At 56.8% G+C, this 17096-nt stretch overlaps 1 protein-coding gene across 2 annotated transcripts in view; it reads right to left on the bottom strand.

The window, feature by feature from the left end:
* The window catches only part of TENT4A (terminal nucleotidyltransferase 4A), a 40634-nt gene extending 24894 nt beyond the window's left edge, over window positions 1-15740 (bottom strand). For both annotated transcript variants that reach the window (XM_065905408.1, XM_065905409.1), the window contains exon 1: window positions 14500-15740. In XM_065905408.1, the coding sequence (XP_065761480.1) occupies window positions 14500-15239 (740 nt within the window). In that variant the 5' untranslated portion in view covers window positions 15240-15740. The remainder of the gene's footprint in view (window positions 1-14499) is intronic.
* Between the last annotated feature and the right edge of the window lie 1356 nt (window positions 15741-17096).

Below are 17096 nucleotides of genomic sequence, written 5' to 3'. Positions count from 1 at the left end.
CTTCTGCTCCTGCCTTCAATCTTTCTCAGTATCAGAGTCTTTTCCAATGAGTCCACCCTTCCCATCAGGTAGCCAAAGTATTGGAGCTTCAGCATCAGTCCTTCCAGTGAATATTCAGGTCTGATTTCCTTCAGGATTGACTGGTTTGATCTCCATGCAGTCCTAGGGACTCTCAAGAGTCTTTTCCAGCACCACAATTCGAAAGCATCAATTCTCTGGCGCTCAGCCTTCTTTATGGTGGAACTCTCACATCTGTACATGACAACTGGAAAAACCAAAGCTTTGATTATATGAACCTTTGTCAGCAAAGTGATGTCTCTGCTTTTTAATACACTGTCTAGGTTTGTCATAGCTTTTCTTCCAAGGGGCAAACATCTTTTAATTTCATACCTCCAGTCACTGTACACAGTGATTGTGGAGCCCAAGAAAATAAAATCTACCACTGCTTCCCCTCTTTTGCCATGTATTTGCCATAAAGTGATGAGACAGGATACCATCATAGTCCTTCAGGAAAGTATTATTTGATCAGGACTCAAACTCGCAGCCGTGCGGCTCATGATCCTGAGCTTCAGCCACAGGCTGGGGAGTCACGCTCAGCAAGTCGCCCAACACACAGACACGGGCAGAAATATGCACGACAGGCCTTTATAAAAAGTGAAAAGTTGTATGTATCTATTCCTAGTTACTTAAGAAACAATGTACATCAATTCCATCCTTGATAATTATTTAAAGGAGATTTTCGAGACAGGAGGAGCCATTTATCTAGAGTTAGATTTAAACAAACATACAAAATGACCCATTTGTGACACATTTAAAGCAGCATTAAAAAATAAGAGAGAACAGAAAAGTAGCATGGGTCGTTTCTTTTCCTTATTTTCCAATTTCTTCAGTAAGTACTGTACTGCTTTTATAATCAAAGCTAAAAGAAAGCGTCCTCACGCAGGGTTAGTGACTGACTTTACTCCCAAGACCAAAGGCAGACACTGCTGAGCTTCACTCCTCTTCAGGCGAGCCGCCTTCAGCCAAACCCACACACTCACTCCCTCTGGCTGGGCCCCTGCCTGCACCCTGGGGGCCCAAGGGCTTCCTCCTGAGCTCATCTCCAACATCGTGCAGCCCTAGAGCTCTGGTTAAAGTACCCCCAGGTCACTGGCTTATTAGCAAAGAGACAGGGCTTCTAAGAAAGCCGCCCTACAAGCCCAGAACCACCTCTGCAGACGTGGATGACTGACCAGAGGGGACCAGTGAGGAAGGGGATGTCCCCACCCCTGCTGGTCTTTCTGGTCGGCTCCTGTCAACAGTGGTGCTGGCAGAGGGCTGTGCCCGGGTGACTCTGAGGCTACAGGCAGACGTCGCATGTGTACTCTGTCCTGTCTGGGTCTACGGGACCCCGTGGGCTGCAGCCCACCAGGCTCCTGTGTCCATGGGATTTCCCAGGCAAGAGTATTGGAGCAGGTTGCCATTTCCTCCTCCAGAGGATCTTCCTGAGTTAGAAACTACTAAAATTCACTAGCAATGTGATCATATCAGTATTCTTACTATGCAGACGAGTAACTGGCACGCACACCTGCCCACTGGGTCCGATCGCCTGTGACACGTCACGAGCACGACTCTCAGAACCCCTCCCCCTCCCACGTTACAGATGCTCAGAGGCTGGCACCCAGCCCGAGCCTCGCGTCCCACACAGAACCTGCTGGCGTGAACTCAAGGTTCACATGTCTCTGCTCATACTGCTGCAAGAGCCCCCTGGAGCCTCCGCGCACCCTGCCTCCTGCAGACCCCCACCCAGCCGGCTGCTCCGTCCCTGGCCCCGACGGCTGGGCAGTGAGGCCAGACATCGTGTACACCTCTCCCCAGAGAACGCTGTGTGCCGCACCTGATGGAGAGCGTCGCCAACTACCATCCACGCCCCCGGGACCCAGGGGGGCACTCAGCGAGCCTGAGCCTGCTTCGGGCAGACCACAGATGTGACCACGTGGGCGCTTGTCGCCGCCAGGAGCCCATGCGCTGCTGGCCACACGAGAGCCAAGTCTCCCCACACGCCCGTGTGTCAGCATTTCTGAAAGTCCACTGTAATTAAAGCCACTTAACTTTGTGTATACATCAAAGTCAAGTGTGATCTATGATACCAGAAGAGTAAAAACATAATTATCAAATGTTTACTTTTCATCCAATCTGCAAAAGGTCTCCACATGTGTAGAGCAGGGAGTAAATCATCTGTTCCAGTTCTGCCTGGCATGACTGAGACATGTCCACTTCCTGAGTCTCAGGGCCGGACCCGGGGTTCTGGCTCAGGATACCAGCAAAAGCACATGCCAACCTCCGAAGGCCCCCCGGATGATTGGGAAAATATTTTAAGGAAAAGGGGGACAACACGACAGTGCTGGAAAACTGGTAAAAACAGGCAGGGAGGACGGACAAAGCACAGAACTCACTGGACCCAAAGGTTTAAGTCGTCACTGAAGACCAGAAAGCAGACGCGAGTCATCGTCTGGCTCCTTACAGCTAAACTCGGCAGGGCAGGCTCTGAACCCAGCTACGGAGAGTGCCAGACAGAGGAAAGCAGGCCCTCATCTCGCGGAGCTGGGAGCAAAGCAGGCAACTAAAAGCAACCCGAAACACGGCACGGCCTGCAGAGATTCCTAATGGTGGCCAAGGCCAACGTCACAGCTACTCCACCGCATGGAGTCAGGGGCGGCTTCCCAATGAGCTGGTGCGAGAGCCACGATAGAGAGCAAGACGCACGCAGCCAGACATTCAAAGATCAGGGCAGCCCTGGAGGCCAGAGGAACCCGGTACAGCCTGGAGCACAGAGAGCCTGGGGCCGACACAGCGGCAGCGAGAGCCAGCCACCCCTGGGCTGAACTCAGAGCAGACGAGCACCAGGCCTGGAGACCCTGAGTCCATGAAAGGACGGGAGCTGGGCCCCAAGAAGCCGAGCTCTTCGGGGGCAGGCTTCAAGCCCCAAAAGGTGGTCCACAGACTCGCCCCAAGACTCTCCTCTCCACCCAGGGGCCCACGGGTCCCAGAGGGCCCACCGAAGACACAGCAGCCCCTGTGGCCTGCAGCTGGCTGGAAAGGGAACATTCCAGGGGAGTGAGAGGGCTCGGACACCCTCACGCTGCATCCTCGGAGACTGCAACCCAGGACCACAGCAGAGCAAACCAAGAGGCAGAGACCAGGACGCCGAAGGTCATGAGGACAACCCGGTGCAGGAGTGGATGCCGGCAGGGGTCAGGAAAGCCCACTCCCGTGCCTCATGCTATGGAACACCTAGCTAAGAATGTGTCCATAAGCACGGGGTGGAAAGAGGGTGAGGAGCACGGGGAGCCGCTGCACCGACAGCCTGGGAAGAACCAGTTTAAGGAGGGCGGACAGAGAGAAGAAAGAAAGAAGGCAGCTGTCCACGGAGAAGGTGGGAGACTCCCTGCGACAGGAAGATGAACCCAAGAAACGCCCGGCCCTGAAAGTCAAGGCAGAGCCTGCTCTGCAGATGGCAGGGCTGCTGCAAGAAGGCCTGAGGCGGGGTGACAGACAACGGATCCCGTGTCAGGAATTGGAGACGAATGGGGGCCGTGTAGTGGCCCTGCAGATGGGCGCCTTATACGTCTCCGGGCGCTGCAAGCAGAGCACCTGCTTCCTGCACGGCCGGGTGACGGTGAGAGCCTCATCCGGGCGTGCAGACTACCGACTCTCCATGTCCACGCACAGTGGAGACAGAAGGCAGGAACGCGGCCTTCTTCCCAGGAGGGAGGGCACTCGTCCCACGATGGGGCCCCACCCGCCCTCGTCTAAGCCCACCATCCGCAAAGACCCCACCTCCTGCCACCACCGTGCTGTGGGCACAAGGGCTTCAGCAGCCGAGTCTGGCGGAGGCAAGTCCCCGCCAGGGCTCAGGGCTCTATGTGGCAGCAAGCAAACTGAAGGGACTGTATTAAAGCGCTTCACTCGGGGGTTCCTGGTGGCCCGATGGTGAAGAATCCACCTGCCAACACAGGGGACACGGGTTCGATCCCTGCCCAGTGAAGATCCCACGTGCCCGTGCTTCAGAGCAACGATGCCCGCACACCACAACCACAAATCCCACAGACCACAGCCACGAAGCCAGCGCTCTTAGAGCCCACAACGAGAAGCCCACATGCATCGCAACTAGAGGAGCCCCGCCAGGCACAACCTAAGAAAAATCCTGTAGCAATGAAGAGCCAGCACAGACAAAAATCAACAATTAAAAAAAGAAAACAAAGCTTTTCTTTACACTTACCCTCATAACGTTTTCTTCATCTTTTTTATATTCTTAGTCTCTGCAAGAGCTCTTAGAAACTATTTTTCTATCTGATAGTGAATACTACTTTTGCTTTCAAGCAAAATTAATAATTCAGTAAACTGTATTTAAGGAGCACTGAAGTACGTCTGCTGATAATGCCAGGTGTCCATCCAAACGGGCTTAGAGAGAGGTCCACAGAAGCAGTCACCTGAGGGCCTGTGGTTACTTCCTGGTGGTAGGCTTGAGTGATTTTAAGCTTTCTACTTTTTACCAAAAAAAACGCACAAGTCCGTTTTATAAAAATACCGTTATTTAAGTCAGCCTATAGCACGCTCAGGCTCAGCGGCTTGAGCCTCACGCCCTCTCCTCCTCCTGGACTGGCAGGGGCTTGGGAGGCCCATGACGATTAATAAATACCACAGCATGCACTGAGGACCACTGCCATGCCAGCAGCAAAGGCCCAACTGCCCCATCACGGAACCGTCTTCCCCAGCGCCGCCCTCTACTTACTTCCCACGGGCTTACTCTAAAACCCATCCTGAGAGGCCAATTCTGCAAGCTTTCCTTCCCTCCAGCCCTTAACCTGTGACAATGCTCACAGGCCCCGTTCTTTGGAACTTGGGCTCGGCTCTGTGTCCTTATCTCTGTCCTTCATCTTGCACTGAGGTTTGCATGTCAGTCCCTCCTAGTCAGTCTTCGAGAGAGACACCAACTCTTTAGACAGATTCATCATCCACTTTCTTTCAGGAGGTAACCTTTAACAATACTTCGGAATCCCTCTGCATTTCACAAGCCACGTAAAGTATCCTCTTTTCTATATTTCAGTCATTTCCACAGAGTTACACTTCCAAGTTTTTAACCTGTCTGCTTAAACTCAGAGGAGATGCCAATAACAGAACACTCTCTGTGCTCTGCACCAAGGCTCCCCCTGACCGTTCACCACCTTCCTTCTTCTGGGCCTTCCCGAGGGCACCAACCCGTCCCCAGCAGGCAGTGGGGAAGAGGGGTTTCTTGTCCAGCAGGCCTGGGCTGAGGCGCTTGTGCTTTGGCTTTCTAGCTGCACCCTGGGCAAGACGCATCATCTACCAAGACTTAATCTGCTCTTCACAACGAGCTCCTGCTCAAGGACCTGGGAGGAAGCAGGATGCGAGTGAGGGCAGCCCTGACACCAGGCGGCCGGAGGCACACACTCGCCAGCCCTGCTTTTCCGTCTCTCGGTTGTCTTCCAGAAGAACCCAAGTCAACAGCTTGTCAGACCCTTCACTGTTCATAAGCCCCAACTTCTAAGAACAATCCTGATGGCAGGAGTCCTGCTGCCTTCACCACGGCTTCCCCAGGCAGTTCCAGAATGCCTGGCGGAGGGGGAACTCCTAGGACCTCAGCGGCCGGATGAGTCCCCCCAGCTCTGTCACCGGTCATCGGACCTTCCAAGTCCTGAGAGAGGGGAGGGCCCGGGTCCCCCTCCCCTAGTCTGCTCTCTCCAGGAAAGCGAAACAGCAGATGACCCTCAACAGACATACCGTGGCCAGGTCTGCAGAGCTGCAAGCTCCAGCCCAGTCTCCCCGGGGTCGGCGCCAGACTGACATTCCCACGGGCAGCACCTCTGGCCAGATCACGTCGGCCTGGCCAGGCTGTGCTTTTCTGTCTACACAGCAGGAGAAGGCGTACTCGTTTCGCAGGCCTGCTCTGAGGACTCAGGGAGAAACCTCATGCGGGGCGGCAGGGAGACCACCCAGCGGAAGAGGCTGGGGTGCGAGAGCCCGCCGCCCACCTGCTGGTGCAGACACCCAGCCAGCAGGGTCCTCTGCCAGGAACCCGGTTTACACTTCGTGTGCTCCACAGACAGCAGCCCTGGGAAAGGAATTCCACTAGAAACTCAGAAACACCGTTTCCGGGGCTTTCCGGTAGTAACTTGGTGAGCAGCATGGCCTCTGCTGGTGAGAGGGTTTGGATTTATTTAGGCAGCAGTTACTGAATCAAGCACTGTGTTTTGAGTAAAAAATCTGAAATTACTGCAGTTCAGTGCTGTCCAACATAAGACTGTTTAAATTTTAACTTAAGCACGATGAAAACCCAGCTCCTGAGTTCTGGGAGTGTCAGTGGCCCCCACACTGGGCAGCACAGAACCAGGCCCCGTCCTCACAAACATCCTGCGGGCGGCACGGCCCTAGTTCTGAGCCGCCCAAACCCTCGCCCCCGTTTCCTGTACAACACACAGCTGTTCAGTCGTGAGTCGTGACATGACCCAGAGCACGTGCTGAAGGCCGAACAAGCTCAGAGAAACAGCGTTTAACACTCGCTCCTCCTACTCAAGAGAAGACCAAAATCCCAAAGGCTTCCAAGCAAGTTACACAGGGCAGCTCCCACACACCTGTAAATACACAGAGGACCCTAGAAGCTCAGGGAAAACAGGATGCTTAAACCTAGAGGACACAAGGCTCCGGGCGCTGTTTAAATTTTTAAAAGCAGAAAAGTTTGTTTGGGGTCAAAGGGAGAAACCATTTCCCAGCCTCGGTGGGGCTGCCCAGCTGAGCCCGCCCAGCGCTCTGCAGCCGTCTCTCCAACACAAAGGCTCTGGCCTGAGAGGGAACGCTGCCACTATCCGGCTGGCAATAAGAACCACCTAACTTTTGGTTTCGATTTCTCCAGAGAAAAGGGAGGAACGAAACCAGTGGCCTTCCTAACTCCCCCATGTGACAAGTCACCCCACGAGCCCGCTCACCTTCACGTGACAGGCCTGGCGAGGGAGCGGGCCCCCCTCCACAGTGGGAAACTGAGGCTCAGAAGTCAGGACCGTCAAGGAAGCCAGTCACATCCAGACAGGAAAACCAGGCTACCCGAGATGGGGCTAACCCAGTGAGCACAAGGCCTCGCACATGCTTCCCCACGCAGCCATCACCACCACACAAATGGTCTGATTTTTCATTTCCCTTTAACTTCTCCACCCTAGCCATTCCTTCAGATTCCCAGGATTCCAGAAATGTTAAGATTATCTGAGATGCCTTTCAAGGGCTTCCCAGGTGGTGCCAGTGGTAAAGAACCCGCCCGCCAATGCAGGAGATATAAGAGACACCAAGTTCAATCCCTGGGTTGGAAAGATCCCCTGCAAGAGAGCAGAGCAATTCACTCCAGTATTCTTGCCTGGAGAATGCCATGGACAGAGGAGCCTGGTGGGCCACAGTCCATGGGGTTATAAAGAGTCAGACACAACTGATAGCGTCCGAGCAAGCAAGCGAGTAATGTCAGTGCGATGGTATTTCTAGTGAAATCCCTTCCAAACGTGAAAAGATAGAAACTGCCTACAATCCACCTGCTATCACTTAAGAAATTCACTCTGATCTCCAACCACACAGAGCTGAAATGGTTATGCACAGCAGCTGACTTGGGAGTTAAACGGAGCACAAACCCACGAGAGAGAGGCATGGTGCTGATAACCGAAGCCACTCCCCACCAAGGGGAACCTCAGCGCCGTCCACTGTGAGCGCGGAGAAGGACAGACCTCCGTGCAGAGCCGCACCAGGCCGGCGTGGGTCCAGCCTCCGCGCCTCCTCCCCACAGCAAAGGGAGCCCAGGCCTCAGAAGCCCAGGTCACAGGACACCCACCAGGCACCAAGCTTTCTATCTCCTCATGTTAGGTATTAATTCCATAATAAGAAAGACCAGTTAAAAACTAAATGGAGATGCCTTTCTAACACCGAACAGAATTTTTGTTGAACTTTCTGTTTTTTACATTCTGGGTTGCAAAGCGTAAACCTGACTTCACCACTTTTCAGGAAAGGAGGCAGATGCACTGTGATAGATTTTACTTCATTCTGCACTTAAATAACCTCAGAATTAGCAATCAAATCTTCAGAAATTCTAAGACAAACAGTGGAAGTTATTTTTAGCATTTGGTTTATTTCAACTCTGCAGACTTACCACACCTGCCAGACTCTCTTTTCTTCTCTCTCACTCATTTGCTCACTCACCCACCAGACACTTACACAGCAGTGGCTAGAGTGTGCCTGGCGCTGGGAATGCAGGCTAGGACATAGCCCACCTTGCCCTGAAAGAACACAGGAGAGCCGGCGCCAGTTCTCAAGAGCGGCAGTAACTCCACAGGAAGGGGGAGAGCCCTGGGACGGGGCTACTGAGCAAGGCACCAGTCCCCAGGCCTGGGCTGGGTCTTCTGCAAGCACGGAGGGACCCTGGGGTATCCAGAGGTCACCAGGCGAGTGACCGGCCACCCTCCCCTGGCGCAGGAAGGGCACCTTCCCTAAGCGAGCCTAGGCAAGACACCTCACACACGGGACTTTTCCATCACTGAGATTTTCGTCTGTCCACAACACTCACATGAACTCTGCTCAGATGACATGTTTTAAGGACAGTCCACATAACAGAGGCATAGACAGGCACTCAGAGCTATGGCCGCTCTGGCTGCCCGAGTTCAGTGGTGACAAACCAGAGGACAGACAATCTGCCAGAGTCATAGTGATGGGCTAGTGTCCAGTCAAAGGAGAGCAGTGCTGGAAAAGAAAAGCGCAGCCCGTGTTCCCAAGCAGACAGGTCTACCTACAAGAAAACACCTCCCCACCCCTACCCCAGAAGATCCAGAACCTGCGGTCATAAGGAAACGCTCATGGCTCCTGGGATCACGCTGTATTACTGTGAGCCCTTAACACAGTCCCCTGGTGGGCCTGACCCAACTCCACGAGGCCTTAAAGCAGAAGGCTTCCTGCAGCTGGCAGAGACTGCCAGACATTCAAAGCCTGGCAGGCCTGAAGACAGAAGGACCAGGTACAAAAGACACGGGTGGTTTAAAGGAGCTGAGAGAGGCCCCAGCTGGCGGCCAGCAAGAAAGCAGGGACCTCAGTCCTACAGCCACGAGGGCGAATCACGCCATAACAGGAGTGAGCTCACAGAGGGCTCCTGAGCCCCAGCAGAGGATGCAATGGGCAACCCAGGACTTCAGCCCAGCGAGCGCCCGAGTGGAGAAGCCAGCCCCCAGCCCAACCTCCGACCCACAGAGCCTGTGAGACAGTCAGCGAGAGTGGCTGGGAAGCCGGGAGCCCGCGGCTGTCTGTCACACAGCAGCAGTAAGTACACTAACCTAAGACGTCTCATTTGCAGGGCACTGTGGGCGGGTGTCTCGGGCACCTGTCCCGACTATGGAGCCTGCCCAGCTCCCCTTCCAGACGCCCACAGCAGCCTTCTGAGCGGAGGAACCCTGACGGGCCGGCTGGAACCTTCGAGACAGGCCGGTGGCCGTTCCCGGCAGGCACTGTGGCTTCCAGCGACCCGGGGGCTCCCGGGAGGGATTCAGTCAGCCCTCCTCCCACACCCCGTGAGCCGACATTCTGGCTGCGTCATCACAAACCAGGTTTCTGAACTCGAACATCACAGGTTTCTGTCTGCCTGTTTACTACAACTCTCTTATTCCACAACCAAAAAAACCAAAGCTTAAACCAGAATGACCTTAACGATGGCATTTCTCAAGGATGACTGCTGCCTCTCCCTCCATTCCTTATGAATCCACTTAAAACAGGGACCAAGATTTTAAATTAAATGGCAAACAAAAGCAAAGTCTGACACTTTACTTTGACAAACAAATCTTCAATTATGAAATTTCTTTTAACTTCACAGCACTGAAGGCTTAACTTTTAGGAGCACACGTCCCCACCACACGCTGTGTCTCAGCAGCCGGCCTTGGCGTGGCTTTTCCACCCCACCCTACCCTCCACACAGGAGCAGTCGAGAAGCCTTCTTTACCAAACCAGCTGAGGGCCCCCGTCTCACAGGCCCCCTCGGCAGCCGGTGTAAGCAGCTGGCCCACCCCCTCCTCCTCGGCAGCCCCTTCCCCGAGGGCCAGCCCGTCCCGGTTTACCAGGGACCAGGCCCTCTCTCCCTGAGCGCCGCAGCCAGCACCGAGTGAGGTTTCCAATCTCACTCTGCAGAGAGGCCAGCCATGGCGCGAGGGGCAGAACAGCTACGGGACTGGCTCGCAGGTGAGTGTCTGCGTGGGAGCGGATTTCATGAATGGTCCGGGCAGCAGCAAACGCGTGCCCAGCACATCACCCTTGCTGCCCTCCACAACCAAGGGCCTCTGGGGATGAACACCGGAAAAAAACAAGGCCCAGGTGTGCCACCTTTCAAGGCAGATCTCCAAATAGCATTCCTGCGAATCCCAGCACATTCAGAGGACGACGTCAGGATGAGACGAAGGCAGGAGTGGAGACAGCCCAGTGTCCACGGCAGTCATGCTGGGCCTTCCCCTGTGCCCTCCCATCGGTCCCGAGGACGCGCCAGGGGAGGCCACTTGCTGGACCGCGGGCAGGGCCACAGGGGAGAGGCGAGGTCGTGATCTCCTCCAGGCGCTGACTCAGGAGAGCGGGGAGGGGAGAACAGGCCTGGCGCAGAATGAAGCCAGGCCAAGCCCTGAGGGGACTGGCTGGACAGTCCTATGAATGACACCTGTCAGTGTCTCGTAGGCTCAGGCTGAGTGAATTCTCTTTGGGGGAATAGAAGACCTTTAAACATGAAATCTCAAGGGACCTGTGGGGAGGGTGCTGGGCAACTCCGCACACACGGGCAGGCCTGAGAGGGCAAACTCGGAACCAAGCCTGGGCAGGACCCAACAGCAGGCCTCGCCAGGCCTCCTCTCTCTCATCCCAGGACCTCCTTCCTGGGGGCCCACAGGGCATCAGGGAGGATGTGAGAGCGGAACTGGGGCCCACACCTTCACCTGCTATGCAGGACTTTTCTTTACCTCGAACCAGGTTTCTGAAGCTGCTGAGGCTGACCCAGGCAAAGTAACAGAGCTCGGCGGGGTCAGAGGCGACGGCCAGTGAAGCGGAGCAGGCAGAGGCCAGGTCACAGGGGCCCTGAGCCTGTCTGCCGCCTGCCTGCAGCTTCAGCAGCAGTTCCCCAGCAGGGAGCACCCCTCCCACTGCCCACACGGTTTCCCAAAGACTTGAGATTCAACCAAAGAAACAGACTAAGAACTAGAGGCAACGGCAGCTGCAAAAGAAGCATTTGACGACCTCCACGCTGAGTTCTCACCCTCACTCCCACCTGCTTTCACCTGCTTTTTCTTCATCTTCCTCGAGGATGAAGACAGGCTGACCATCTCTCAAGGCAGCCATCAGGCTGAGTTCCCAAGGGCACAAAGTTCCCCAAGAAAGAAGGGATGGTGCCGGCTGCTACAGGGGCTGCCAAGAAGAGGCCCAGTGGGGTTCCATGGATGCCACTCAAACTCCCACCACACCAGCAAGTGTGAACCCTTTCTGGAGGGCTGCAGACACCATCCTTCCAGAAATGCTGTCTGGAGACTACAGGGGTTGAGCAACTTCTCATCAAGAGTCTTGTCTGCTGGGTGGACTAGTGACTCTCTGATCTCAGTTCCTTCCCTTTCTAAGCCTCAAGGAAGAGATCTTCTGGTGGCCTTCCTCATCACTCCAGAGAAGCTGGTGACCAGAAGCAAGTTCCAGACACAGTTCTTTCTCCATACCCAAAGGTGAGTTCCCAGATGCCCAGCGGGCTCGCAGACATGACTGACCATCGGGGAGGCCTCCCTCCTCCCCCCACAGGCAAACCCACCAGCTGGACCACTGCTGGGGTGCACTCCGCCTCCTCTCTGCCCTTCTGAAGTGGTAGGCCACGAGGATTGAGAGCAGGGAGCCAGGCGCTGGACACTCGCCCTTCCAGGCACAGGGTGGGCAACCCGAGCAGTCTTCTCCTCCAAGCAGGGATGGAAGAGAGTGGACAGACCCAGGCCCACCCACGGAGACTGTCAAGGAAGGGGAGACAATGAAGAGGAAAAAAACCCACCTACTTAAGGGGCTGAAAGGCAGAACACCTGGCGGCTTCGGAGCCCACTCTTCAGCTCTGCATCGTGCGGAGCTGAGCTCCAACGGGCTGGGGCCGGGGGGGGGGGTGGGGAGGCAGGCCCCCGACAGCAGGAGCGGAGATCCCAGGCTGGGCCCGGAGTGGCAAGCAAGGTGTCAGCTCTGCCGCTAACCTAAGCGGGGCGAGGGAGGTCCGTGGGGTGGGCCCTGACCAAACTTCACTAGAGAGGACGGCAGCCCGAGACGGTGCCCCCGAGTCAGCATCACAAGGCTGTGTCCCACGCCGACCCCTCCCCGAGATGCCAGCACAGCACCTGGCAGGTCGTGGGCTCCTTAAGAAAAGCGACAGCAACCCGTGTGCCGAAGCTTACTAGAAACTATAGGCGAGGACACCGCTTGCAGAGCCTGAGCAGGTCCCACAAGAGCATCGCACCCGGAGCTCTACAGGTGAAGACCACACACCCTCCTGTTTTCCTAGGTCTCAGACACAGTCAATTCCGGGGAGGAGACAGGCTGGAAACCTACAGCCACCCCCCACCACCTCTGCGCAGAAAGTTCCACAAGTAACAACTCGAGGGAGAGAGGAAAAGGAGGTGGGACTCCTACGTGGGGCTGAAGTACTAGCTCAAACTGAAAGTCGCTCAGTCGTGTCAGACTCTTTGCCACTCCATGAACTATACAGTCCATGGAATTCTCCAGGCCAGAATACTGGAGTGGGTAGCCTTTCCCTTCTCCAGCGGATCTTCCCAACCCAGGGATCCAACCCAGGTCTCCAGCATGGTAGGCAATTCTTTACCAGCTGAGCCACCAGGGAAACTCAAGAATACTCAAGTGTGTAGCCTGTCCCTTCTCCAGTGGATCTTCCTGACCCAGGAATCGAACCGGGGTCTCCTGCACTGCAGGCAGATTCTTTACCGGCTGAAATACCAGGGAAGCCCTAGCTCAAAAGGCTTCAGGAATTTCTGCAAGTAATTTGCTTCCAACCCACACCCGGTGAAATAAGTTGGAGAAAGAGCAGCTATTACTGTGTATCACACATGCTTTAAAGTAGTAGCAACTTAGGTTTCACAACACACTTCAGAAGAGAATAAACAGACCAAAGAGATAAACAGTCAGTTACTCTCACAAATAACCCCAATACCAAGCAACTGTGGGATATATAAAACTAATGATTTACAACCATAACACCCTGAAAGATCCTTAGGTGACCCCCAAAGCAGCTCCCGACTGTACAAGAAAGTTTATAACTTAAATCCTAAAATGCTAAGGAAGAAAAAAAACCTGCCTATGGATACCTTGTTTGCAGGTGCTCAGAAAAGCACAGGGCTCGGTAAGTAGCACTCACACCTGAGACAGCCTCACCTGGGACAGCTCACACACACACACACCCACCTTCCTCACAGGTCCTGGCCTCTGTAATTGCTCTAACCGTAAAAGGAACTTCTAATCCCCATTAGGCTGATGTGGAAAGACTTTTTTTTCCCCCCCCACATCTAAGTCTTGGACTGTTTTTGTTTTTTCCATTTATTTTTATTAGTTGAAGGCTAATTACTTTACAGTGGAAATACTTAAAATAGAGATGACACTTCCCAGAGAATAACCAGTTGCTACAAACGTTTTTTACCTTTTCTGAACACTACTAACATTAAAAAAAAAAAAACTGCAGATGACGCTATCTGGCAATTTCGGCACAAAATTAAACCACAATATGCAAGCCCCTTCACCAAAAAGTCGTTTCTAAATTCGCTGTTGGTTAAACTGTATCGCTACCGAAAAAATCTAGTCCTGTTCTAAATGGATTTCCGCGGGGGGTAAAAAAAGTTAACATTTAACCAACATTTGCCTTCAACTCGATTCAAGTTCCCGACAATACTAAAAAGCCTCTGCAAGTTAACATAAAACACCCCCTCTGTATCCCATTTGACAAAAGGTTCCTAACCTGGCGGGGCTGGGGTGGGGGGGGTGCGGTAGGATTGGAAAGTATGCGACCTCCTTCCCAGTTTGTTTTCTAAGTGGCTTCAGTCGTGTCCGACTCTTTGCGACCCCATGGACTGTAGCCCGCCAAGCTCCTCTGTCCAGCAAGAATCCTGGAGTGGGTTGCTGTTTCCTTCTCCCCCTTTCCAGTTTAGCCAGAGAGGAAAGGAAAACACCTGCACGCGCAGAACGCCGCGGGCCCTTTCCTGCACCGTTAGTTCTAGAATCTCGACACACCGCTCGTTTATACTTTGAATATGAAAATAAGAAACTAAAAAGGCTCCTCGCAGAGTCGGACGTCGGCCTCCGACACCCACCTTCCAAACGACGTGGGACCCCCGGGTGGGGACGTTCGATCGCCCAAGGCGCAGCCCCGGGAGACCCCTCGCGGCCGAGGCCGCACACCCCCCGCCCCGGCGCCCCGCCGCGCGCACTCACCCCTGGATGCCCGGGCTGTACGCGCGGCTCTTCCACGGCGTGCCGGGCCGCGGCGCCTGGGGCCCGGGGCCGCCCCCTCCGCTGAGAGCGGCCGCGCGGCTGCCAGACAGCAGGTAGTTGAGACCGTACGTGCTGGCCTTGTTCTCGCGTTTCCGGCGGCCCGGGTGGAACTGGTGCTGCGGCGGCGGGGAGCCGGCGGGCGCGGGCCCGCGCGGCCCGGCGTGCCCGTTGGGGGCGCCGTCCGCGAAGTGGAAGAAGGCGCCGCCGCGGCCGCCGCCCGCCCGGCCGAGCGACGCGCTGCTGGAGGACGAGGAGGAGCAGCCGGGGCTTTCGGTGCCCGACTCGGCGTTGGACGAGGAGGACGACGACGAGGACGAGGACGACAGCGACGGCGATTTGTGCAGGCGCCGGGCGCCCTCGGCCGCGGGCCCGAGCGCCGTCAGCAGCGCGGGGGGCAGTGCGGCCGCGCCAGGCGCGGGCGGCGGTGGGGGCGGCGGGGGCGACGCGGCGGGCAGCGCTGGTCCCCCCAGGCCGCCGCCGCCGCCTCCCGGCCCGGCCGCCCCCGTCCCCGCCGCGGCCGCGGCCGCCGTGTCCAGGGCCGGCGAGTTGAGGCAGAAGTAGGGCGCGAAGCCCGAGCCGCCGCCGCGGCCCACGCCCTGCGAGGTCTCCCAGATCTGCATCCACAGGGCATTGGCCGGCCCCTTCTGCTCCGGCTGGATCCAGGCCACGCGCGGATCCATCCACGCGCCCGCCCCGCGGGCCCGCGCGCCCGCCCGCCCCGCCCCCGGACCGCGCCGCGCCGCGCACGGACGGACGGACGGACGGGGGGACGGACGCACGGGCGGGCGGGCCTGAGCCGCGCCTCGGGCCGGCTCGCGGCGGCGGCGGCGGTGGCGGCTCCCGTCGGGGTCCCGGCTCGCGGCGGCGGTCTCTGAGAAGACGGGGAGCGCCCCAGGCAGGCGGCGGCGGTGCTGCTAGGGCCTGTCAGGCTCCCTTCAGGCGGCGCGGGGGCCGCGGCGGCGGCGGCGTTCCACACGGGCTGGCGGCGGAGGCCATCGGAGGGGGGCGGGCCCAGGCGCCGCGCGGCCCGGGACCCGCGGGAGGGCGGCCGCCGCCGCGAGCCGAGCCCTCAGGCGAGCTCGCGCCGCTAGCTCCGCGTCCCTGCCAGCAGCACCGGCGGCGGCGGAGGCGGCGGCGAAAAGACACGCTCGGCGGCGACGGGGCGCGGGGGAAGGAGGGGGCGCCGCCGCCGCCTCCGCTCCAATGAGGGGCGGGGAGGGAGCCGGGTGGGGGGCGGGGGCGGGCGGGCGGGCAGGAAGCGCGGCCTCCCGTGCCCGGGCCCGGACGCCAGTGCGCACGCGCGGCCGATTTCAAATCCTCACTAGACACCGCCGCCTGGGTTACCGCGCCTGCGCGCTGGCGTTCCCTTCCATCTGTGGAGAGGGAGTGGGGGGAGAGAAGGAGGTAGGGGCGGGGCACCGCGTCGGAAGGGTACGCGACGGGGGAGGGGCTGGAAAGGGGGGGCGCCGGCTTCGTGGGCCTTTCTAGACCAGACTGGGGCTGCGGCGGGGGCAGAGGGGGAAGCCGCGGAGCGATGCACCGCCCTCGGCCCCGTCTGCATCCGCCGGCCGCACCTCCCTCCACCACGCGCAGGGCGAGGCGTGGAGACATGCGTGTTGGGTGCCCGGCGGCCGGTAGGTCGCGCCGCGCATGCGCAGGAGCCCGAGTCCGGTGCCGCCTGTGGGGGACGTTTCCGCGTCCTCGCCCTCAGCAGGCCGGCCCGCCGGCCATACGTAGGGAGCTGACCGGCCCCTCGGCGGGGCGGTCGCTGCACCAGCGGCAGAACAGAGATGCCCCAAAGCCCCCCTCGCGTCCACCAGGGTCCCGCGGGCGGCCGGTCACGCCGCGGTCACCGGTGTCGGCGCCGCCCACGTGCTCGCCGGCGTCCTGAGGAGGAGCCGGTCCCACACCCTGCGAGGGGGGGAACCCTCATCTGCTGGTTTCCTCACAGACTTTTTTTTTAATTTTTAATATTATAATTAAATACATCTAGATTCCCCCCCCCCAAATTTTAGGAGACATAAAAAGAGCTACATAGTAATAAATCATAGCAAAAGTAATAAAGCATGAATCTCCTAACAACGCAAGCAATGCTATGGACTGCCGGGGTGGGCTAAGGTCAGCGTCCCTGTGAGGTAGGCATTGTTATCCTCATTTCGTTATCCTCATTTCGCAGTTGAAGAGATAAATGTTAAGTCCTTTCTCACCCTCACACAAGGCTTAGATGTTAACATTGAATTTCTGTTGTGACTGTAACGCCTAAAGCGCATACCCGTGGTGCTAAGACTTCTCTGAATTCAAAAACTCATAGAGTTGTAGATTTTTCATACCCCATCTTACTAACCAGGAATCGTTTTGAATATTCACGGCTTCTCTCTTCCACTCTGTTTGCAAAGAAAGATACACATCCCGCCTCACAGGCATATTTTGTTTGTTTGTTTGCCGTTGTTATGCTTTTAAAAATGATTTTCTGTGGGGAAAGAGGAAGCTTAAGCTTGCAGCTTAGCTCACTTGTGCGATTTCCCGAGGCCGGCCCG

This window comes from Muntiacus reevesi, chromosome 14, assembly GCF_963930625.1.
Source record: "Muntiacus reevesi chromosome 14, mMunRee1.1, whole genome shotgun sequence".
Taxonomy (NCBI): domain Eukaryota; kingdom Metazoa; phylum Chordata; class Mammalia; order Artiodactyla; family Cervidae; genus Muntiacus; species Muntiacus reevesi.
Note: the sequence above shows the minus strand (reverse complement) of the source record. Positions and strands in the feature narration are given on the sequence as shown.